Raw genomic sequence first — 9,172 nt, 5'->3', positions numbered from 1 at the left:
CTCCCAGGCCGTGCCTGCCACCAACCCTCAATCAGCCTGCAGGCCACGGCCGATGACTCTGCCCAGTCTCATCTCTTCCCCACCCGCCAGCAAGCTGGAACCGTTGACTCACCTTGATTCCAGGCCCAGTTTCAGACAGAGAGAGCGAAGGGTCCCGACCCGAAACGTCACCTGCCCATATTCTCCATAGATGCTGCCTGACCTACTGAATGGCCAGGGTGGTGTGGATCTTTGTTATTTTAATTTTAAGCACAGATTCATTTGATGGTAGGGAGTTCATTACCTGTGATGGACTAACTGGGTAATGTCGACCACTCTTTGTACACTCCTTGATCCCAAGTTGCCGAACCAGGCAGCGTTACATCCCGTCAATATGCTCTGTACACTACACCTGTAGAAGTCCAAAAGAATATTCGATATACCGCAAGGATGAGTATTTTAAGTTCAGCAATTTAAAGATGTATATATACAGCAATTGCTTTGAGCAATTCTCATGCAACCAGCATCAATATGCATCCTGCACCTCTTTTCTACATGGATGCCACATGGCTAACTGTACAAATATTACAATTACATATTTAAACATTATATAAATGAACATGGACACATTTTATATTATACTGTACAATCGGTTTAATAATGTCTAGGAATTAGTTCTCACACAAGCAGTTTCAGGTTCCATAATATCAATAATAATCCCACACCCTTGCTCCACTCGACCAGGCCTACGTGATCTCCCGGTTGCTAAACACTTTCAACTCCCCCTCCCATTCTAATACTGACCGTACTATCCTGGGGCTCCTCCACTGTCAGTGAGGTCCATTTCAAATTGGAGGAACACCACCTCATATTTCGCTTGGGCAGCTTACAACCCAGCAGTATTTATTTAGATTTCTCTAACTTCAAGTAACCCTTGCTTTCCCCCTCTCCGTCCCTCCCCCTTCCTAGTTTTCCGATTAGATTAACTATCCTCCTGATTAAATATTACTGATTGTATGCCTCATTGTCATCTTCCCCTCAGCAAACAATGAACCATTCTACATTTCTTTAGCATCTGCTTTGATCTGCCTTTTTCACACCTTACCCTTCCATATCTCTAGACTCCCTCTCCCTACTCAGTCTGAACGAGGGTCTCAACCCGAAGCATCATCCATTCCTTCTCTCCAGAGATGCTGCCTGTCCTGCTGAGTTACTCCAACATGTTGTGTCTACCTTCGGTGTAAACCAGCATCTGCAGTTCCTTCCTACAACATTCAATTTGATTCTAGTTCAATGTACAGGAGAAAGCAATATTAAGAGTTGTCGAGGAAACTATCCCCTGCTCCATGAAAAGGATGATACCCTTCATTGGAAAGTCACAACACACTATGGGTAAAATGTCTGCCAGATTAGGGCACATTAAACAGTCACATACGTGACTATTCTATCACTTGCTTCCCTATCTAGTGTTTTAGCCTACATTATGCTTTAAAATGTCAAAAGTATCCAGTAGCTTGTGTTAACCCACAGTTCACCATACATATATTTCCACACAAAATTGGGTTGTTGGGAGTTGGGGAGGAAAAAATTGTCTAGACTTGCCATTTTAGTTCGTAAGCAATAGATTCAAATTATTGAACATTGTAATCACAAAGTTTAGAAACCAATTTTTATTTCCCAGTTATTCACCATCCAGCGTTACTGGGGCCGTTACTGTTTGTCATCTATATCAATGATTGGAATGAGAACATACATGGCAAGATTAGCAAGTTTGAAGATGATACAAAAGGTGGGTGGTTTTTCAAATAGTGAAGATGGTTATGAATAATAGCAGCAGGATCTTGACCGATTGGCCAGGTGGGCTGAGGAATGGTTCATGAAATGTAAGAGAGAAATATGAGGCGTTGCATTTTGGGAAGTCTAACATGGGCAGGACCTACACACTGAATGGTAGGGATCTGGGAAGTGTTGTAAAGCAGAGGGATCTAGGAGTGCAGGTGCATATTTCCTTGAAGGTGGATTCCCAGGCTTTTGGCATATTGGCCTTCATCAGTCAGGGTATTTAGTATAGAAGTTGGAAGTTGTTGCAGTTGTATAAGATGTTGGTGAGGCCGCATTTAGAGTATTGTGTTCAGTTCTGAGCACCATGTTGTATTAAAGATGTTGTCGAGCCTGAAAGGGTACAGAGAAGATTTACAAGGATGTTGCCAGGACAGAGATGTTATCTGGGCTATAAAGATAGAGTAGGCTTGGACTTTATTTTTTGAAGAACAGACGGATGAGGAGTGATCTTATAGAAATGTATAAATTCATGAGGGGAATAGATCGGGTGGATGCATAGTCCCTTGCCCAGAGTAGGTGAATCGAGGACCAGAAGACATAGTTTAAGGTGAAGGGGAAAAGATTTAATCGGAATCTGAGGGGTAATCTTTTCACACAAAGTGCGGTGGGTGTACGGAACAAGCTGCCAGAAGAGGCAGTGGAGGCAGAGACTATCCCAACATTAAGGAAACGGTTAGACAGGTACATGGATATGACTGGTTCGGTGGGTTATGGACCAAACACAGGAATGTGGGACTAGTGTAGCTGTGACATGTTGGCTGATGTGGGCAAATTGGGCCGTTTCCATATCAAAGAAACTGCACATCCTCAAAATCCAAACACCTGAAGATACTGGAACCAAGTCTGGCCAAAACAGTGGACAGAGAAGTAAAAGAGTGAACATTACAACTTTAAGTTTTTGAGAATTGGCCAGTTCCAATACAAACCAGAAAGGCTGGTTGCCCATATTTGTTGAATTAAATAGATCCCTGAGAATTATAACTTGCTCAGTCAGCAGACACGATGTTCTTCACTAACTTGCATTGGGCTTTGCTGGAAGCGGATGGGACAAAAGACAAAATTCAAAGTGTGGTGGAAAATTGTGAGATAGAAACACAACAGGTAATTGGAAGCTCAGGGTCAACCTCCAGGTCTCAAGAAAAGTATCTGAGAAAGCTGCACAAGGCTTCTCCAAAATGGGAAACCACATCGTGAGCATCAAATGCCAATAATACAACTACTGCTGTTTGAAGCAGTGTTTGTATGCCTGATTAGTGGACAGAGGTACAAGGACATGTGTTGCAGGTGCAGGGGAAGGTGCTACAAGTTGTTGAAGTTAGAAATATGAACCCAAAATCTGTAGTAGGAACAGTCCTTTAGAATGTTGAAAGAGTGAAGGGGAATTTGTAAGAAAGAGAGGATAATTTGCTGAATGTGGAATTTAATGTGATGGAAGGCAGGGACCTGAAAACTCATTTTTGTTCCGGTTGGGAAGCAAGGGGACGAAAGTAATAACTAGCAAGATATTCCACATTTGGATGAAAGCTGTCAACTGTGATGGTGGGGAAACCACAGTTAAAATAAAATAGAAGACATCAGCATTTTTCCTCTCTTCTCATTTCCATTCATCTTCTCACATTTTGTGTTCCTTCCATGTTGTCTTTAAACAGAATTTCAGCATCAGATCTCACTCAGTCTCTGGTTGCCACCTCATCTCATAAATTCCTTTTTGTTCTTCCTACTCCTCTCCACTTCGCCAACAGATTATTATTATTTTTTTTAATGTTTTGGTTTTGTTGTAGGTTTACAACCCAAAATGCCAATTGCCTCCCCCTCCCCCAACAGATGCTGTTTAACCTATCCAATTCTCATCGTTGAGCTATGTTCTGTGATGTGCTTTACAAAAATGTCTAAGGATGTAGATTGTAAATATACAATATACAATCTTGTGTTGAAAATCTTATGTACTTTTCCTATAATATCTTATAATATAATAATCTTGTCAAGAAGGATGCCATTAAAATATTTAAAGGACAATCGGACAAGTACATGCACAGGAAAGATAGAAGGATATAGGCAAAACATTGGCAGGTGGGACTAGTATAAACGGGGCAACTTGGTCGGCATGGGTAAGTTCGGCGAAAGGGCCTATTTTTGTGCAGTATGATTCTCTACAATTCTGTACAGGTGGAGTGTGTAACATTGTCAGTTGCATTATGTTCCTCACTTACCTATACTGGAACATTTGGGCCCAGCACTTTCTATCTTTAGAATGTAAAAACATACAAAGACATGAAATGAATGTGTTTAAGTCAAAGACAAATATAAACACATGAATAGGAGCTTAAACTTTCATTGCTGTCCGTTAAACAGCACGAGAGATAAATTTATGTGACTATAAGATTAGTTACTTCATGAAGCCAAATGTTACATTGTAGAAATGGTCGGGTAATTCATGGAATTTTATTGAAATATTTAATGCAATATAATGCAAAGCACAACAGAACTCAAGAATCATCCAAGTTTTCTGTTGAGTGAAAAGTATGTTTATTTTGAACATGTTATCTCTGTAAAACACTTCTTTGCTGTCTTCCTCTCTTTAAAATTCTGGGGTCTTCAATTTACACACTGCTCCATTGTGGATGGAGACAACAGAAACAACAAGCAGAAAGGTAATCATACAACATGCTTACAAAAATGATGAACACGATCGAATCAGTTACCTTACATTATGATAGTAGGAAAAGTGTAATATTTTCATGGATGAGAGAACTGGCGTATCAAATCAGCTTAACTAGTTACCATTTATATATGAAACAGCTGATGTGAAGATAGAATACTACAAAATAATGCAAGACTTGCCCTTTTACCAATAGAACATTGAGTATCTTAACAGTCTATGGTGTAAAGTTCTCAATTAGTTTCCAACCCATTTTTATGTTGTTTTCAATGGAAAGACTACATCACCTGAGCAAAATAATCAGAAAATTATATTTTGTCATTAGGATTCCTAATGATAAATTATACACAGATGACAGCATGAACATACTTTGGCCAACAGCTGAATAATTCAGCATTACGGCTCAGTCACTGAGCCTTGGCTTTCAGCTGGGTGAGACAGCAATGTAGAGCACACAACTTATTGTTAAGCACCATGGGCAGGTCATTAAACTATTTTATGTGGACGTTTGCTGGTGCCATTAGTTTATACACTGTCATTCATACTGACATTTATTAACCTTTCGCCAAAAGACACTGCATGTTTCCTTGTTGTAACACAAGGCCTTAGCAAAAGCCAGTATCCCACAAGTCCAAACAAACAGCCAATATGTGATGGTCACAAGGGTCTACATAGGTGATTTGAGTAACCATAAAGCAGCCGCACCTGGTTCACACAGAGTACCCCCTATAAAAGTTAGGGAAAGAAAAGGCTCACATCATAAACTCTACCTGGTTTCCCTTGAATGATTGAAAATCAAATATCAATTTTGACAAAAGAAAATCTGAGCTTGCAGAACAATCTCATTAATAGTGAGAGTCACATGTATCAAATAGATATTCCCTGCTTAGACTATGTGAAAGCAGTTATTTTAGAGAAGAATACTCTTTTTACTGATCAGGTTGCAAGGAATCCCCCCAAAATATCTACACAACATTAAGACTCAGAAACCCCATCACAAAATGCATAGCAACCTATCTGAATATCCAATAACCAAATAATGGAGACCATTGTGCTATGATAAGTTTCTGACGCACAAGAGCCAATGCCTCAACACTAAACATTCCCAAAGAAATTAGGACAGTTATACAACCTGCCGAATAACATTCTATGAAATATACCCAAAAATGACTAGATCCTGCAGTTGACTGACTTCAGTGCACACAACGAAATGGGTAATATGAATCTGTAAATACAACCAGAGAATTCCTCCTAACAATTGGACATTGTCACCACGTTGTCCAAAAAGCTGGATGATAGTTCTGCTTGAACTGTCAAGGGTGGCAAATCCTACCACACAGAAGCCAATTCCACTATTAGTCATACTGAATTACAAGTCGTAATTGCAAAGTTTATCAATCTTTCAAAATATTTTCATTCTTTTGCAACATGTTTGTGTTATCAGAAATAATTCACTCAATATTATGGCATAAACCAATTTCAGCCATGACAACATTTGCAGTGCAAAGTTACATGGTTTATTGTAGATGTTTAGAGCATTGAAATTTCAACATATTCGAATGTTCCTATTTATGAACCACATTTGCATACACCAATGAGGATTCAGTACAAAATAAGCTTTTGTTTAAAAATCACAAACTATGACCTCATTTCTCCTATGTTTAATTAGATTATTTTGCACAGGTCTGGGAACAGGGTGACAATCTATAACTTTGTCTCGGAAAAACACAACTTTCCCCTGCATACCCCTCAGCCCACCTAGCACACACAAGTAAATATTAATCCAAAGATAGATAAAACATTTAAACAAATAAACAAAAAATTGCAAATCTGAGTTAGTTGGATAAAAGTGTCCTTAATGTCTTCAAAGATAGAATTTGAGTTATTTTACCATATATTTTGTTGCGGTGCAATTCTTTTAAACTTGTTACAAAATGTCAAAGGAAACATATACTTTAAAAATCATGACAAAACAATTTACATGGTTTCTAATGAAGGACTTGCAATCCTCAAAATAAATGTTGCTTCCCAATTCCACAGCACAACAGCAAAGGTTTTGTGTAAAAGTGCATATAAGAACTGAAAATAATTGAGCATTATTTATAAAACAAGCTGACCTACTACTTGGAAAACTAACAATGTATTGCAAATATCCAGCCAACTTTAATCAATAAAACTGGAGAAAAATGTACAAGACTATTTTAATCATTGTATAAATATCTAACCTGTTGGTACCCACTAATCAGAGGATTTATAGAAATATCTCAATGCTGCTCTTTAAAGAGAAATTAGCACATAAAAGGTGACAAAGCCAGAATAATGCATACACAACAATTTTTGTTTACCGAAGTGATGTTTTTAAAAATGTTTAATTAACAACCTCTGAACTAATGCTTAGTTACTAGTAAATGAATTACTAGTAAAGTTACGTACTAGTACTTAAAGTACACATTAAATGGTTAAAAATACTGAATTTACCCACAGCACAGATCACATGGCCCATTTACCCACGTCTTTCTATTGTCAAATTGAAAGTCCCAATTCAATTGAAGAGAGGACAAATGTAACTACTTTAAATCTTGCCATACCTGTACATCCATACACACTTTGTAAATGTACTGAGAATTAAGCTATAACTTGACACTATCTGATTTAATTATTTTTAAAAATTGATGTCAGCACTTGTTAAGACAGAGTTGCACACAAGACTCATTTGGTCCACTTCCACATTGTACTTCAGATGTAAAGTGACCTAATGTATCGAGGTTTTGCAAGTCATCCATACAATATACCTTCAACTTCAGCATACCATGCAGAAATTGTGCTACAATGGAAAAAGACTGCATTTATTTTTTGCCACAAACTAGCATCTAAAACAGTTAACATTCAAGTGAATCATCTATGCTTGGTCACCTTTCATCATTTTAGCATTCTAAAATCATCTCCTATATAAATTCATCAGATTAGGCAGAAGTGGAATACTACAGTGTAAACTGAACACTTTCACGAGAACAGCAGTAAACTAAAAAAACTGATCATCTTTGTCCAACAATTGGTCACAAAAGGTCAAGTAACTTCCAGATTCCCATTTAGTACAGTCCAGAATGTACCCATTTTAAAAGTCCTTCAAGTGATTGCAAACTCCAGAAAATCAACACTCAAGAATTGATGAGCACTATGAAGCAGCACAGCAAGCACCGTTACGACACTGAGGAGATAGGATTATGTGGGGAACCCATCTGGGTGAGAACTTTATCGAGCCATTGCAGAGGGCCATGCAAATGAATCTCTATCCAGCAAGGGGTGCTTGTTACATCCTGTCGATGATATTCAGCTCCCCAACCCTAAAAATGAAACAATAAAAATTATTATATTAAAAATATTAAAATACACAGAAAATACATTTTCTCCGAGAGCAACACTACAGTAAACTTCATTATCAATTTGCACTAATGCAACACAATATATCACAGGAAGAGGCCAATGGGCCCACTGCAACAAAAATGACTATCAAGCACACATCAACACTAAGCCTCCAAGAAACTATCTTGCTTCCCCATCAACTCCCTTCTCTCCCAATTCTCCTGCCACCAACCAACACTAGGAACAATTTCAAGTTGGCAATTAACCTACTAACCTGCATGTCTTGTCATACATGAGGAAACCAGAGCACCCAATGGCATATGATGACATGGAGAATGTGCAAACTCCACATAGCTCCCAAAGTCAGCTTTGAAGTCAGCCTGGGAGTTTCAATGGTTTCAAAGGTTTAAAATGATGAGGCAGTAGCCCTTATTGCTGCAGCACCCAATTTCAGAAGTGTCTTTGTGCATGATTACTACAAATCCTGCATGTCTTTTGGCCTGACACAACCATTTAGAACTTAGAGTCCATTAGAGGTTCTCTTCTTACAAGAGTCATTTTTGCAAGCCAAATTCATTTTGCACAGCACTTAGTACATTCCCACAAATCTGTTCTTATTCATATCAAAATGATGATTCACAGGGCATGCAAGATGCTTTCCTTTATTAACCAAGGGAAAGATTATAAAACAATTGAAGTTTATACTCAAAATATGTACAAGTGACAAATGTCAACGGGCAAACTTTTGGGACCGACAACCACTGTTCTATTAACTTTAAAATAGCCATGGATAAAGATAGGGCAGGCCCACAAGTTAAAATTCTGAATTTGAGCGAGGCCAACTTTGATGGTGTTAAGGCAGGAATTGCCAGTCATTTGGAGTAAGTTTTTGCAGGGAAAGGATTGACCGGAAAATGGCGTCTGTTTAAGTGTGATGCCAGAGTTCAGGGTATGTATGTTCCGAGGAGCACACTGAGGGAAATAAGGGCAAAAAAGGGGCAGAAGACATGTCTGGCAGATAATATTAAGGAAAAATCCCAAGAGATTTTATACAAATATTAAGGGAGACTGAATAGGGAACAGCTCAGAAACCCAAGCTGTCATCTATGCATGGAGTTATAGGAGATGGGCAAGGTCCTTAATGAGTATTTCTCTTCTATTTTTACACTGAAGACAAAGACTGGGGAACTTAGGGCAGTTAATGGAGAAGTATTGTGGACAGTACGTATTACGGCCGAGGAGGTATTGGACGTCTTAAGGCGTATGAAGGTAGATACATTTATTGGGCCTGATCAGATATATTGGAGGACACTGTGGGATGCTAGAGAA

At 38.6% G+C, this 9,172-nt stretch overlaps 1 protein-coding gene across 3 annotated transcripts in view; it reads right to left on the bottom strand.

Moving 5' to 3' along the window:
- Positions 1-4,323: 4,323 nt before the first annotated feature.
- The window catches only part of smad1 (SMAD family member 1), a 72,740-nt gene continuing 67,891 nt past the window's right edge, over positions 4,324-9,172 (bottom strand). For all 3 annotated transcript variants that reach the window (XM_033017945.1, XM_033017960.1, XM_033017953.1), the window contains one exon: positions 4,324-7,824. In XM_033017945.1, coding sequence (XP_032873836.1) covers positions 7,681-7,824 — 144 coding nt within the window. In that variant the 3' untranslated portion in view covers positions 4,324-7,680. The remainder of the gene's footprint in view (positions 7,825-9,172) is intronic.

This window comes from Amblyraja radiata, chromosome 1 (assembly GCF_010909765.2).
Source record: "Amblyraja radiata isolate CabotCenter1 chromosome 1, sAmbRad1.1.pri, whole genome shotgun sequence".
In the NCBI taxonomy this organism is placed as follows: Eukaryota; Metazoa; Chordata; class Chondrichthyes; order Rajiformes; family Rajidae; genus Amblyraja; species Amblyraja radiata.
This window is presented reverse-complemented; position numbering and strand designations above follow the sequence as displayed.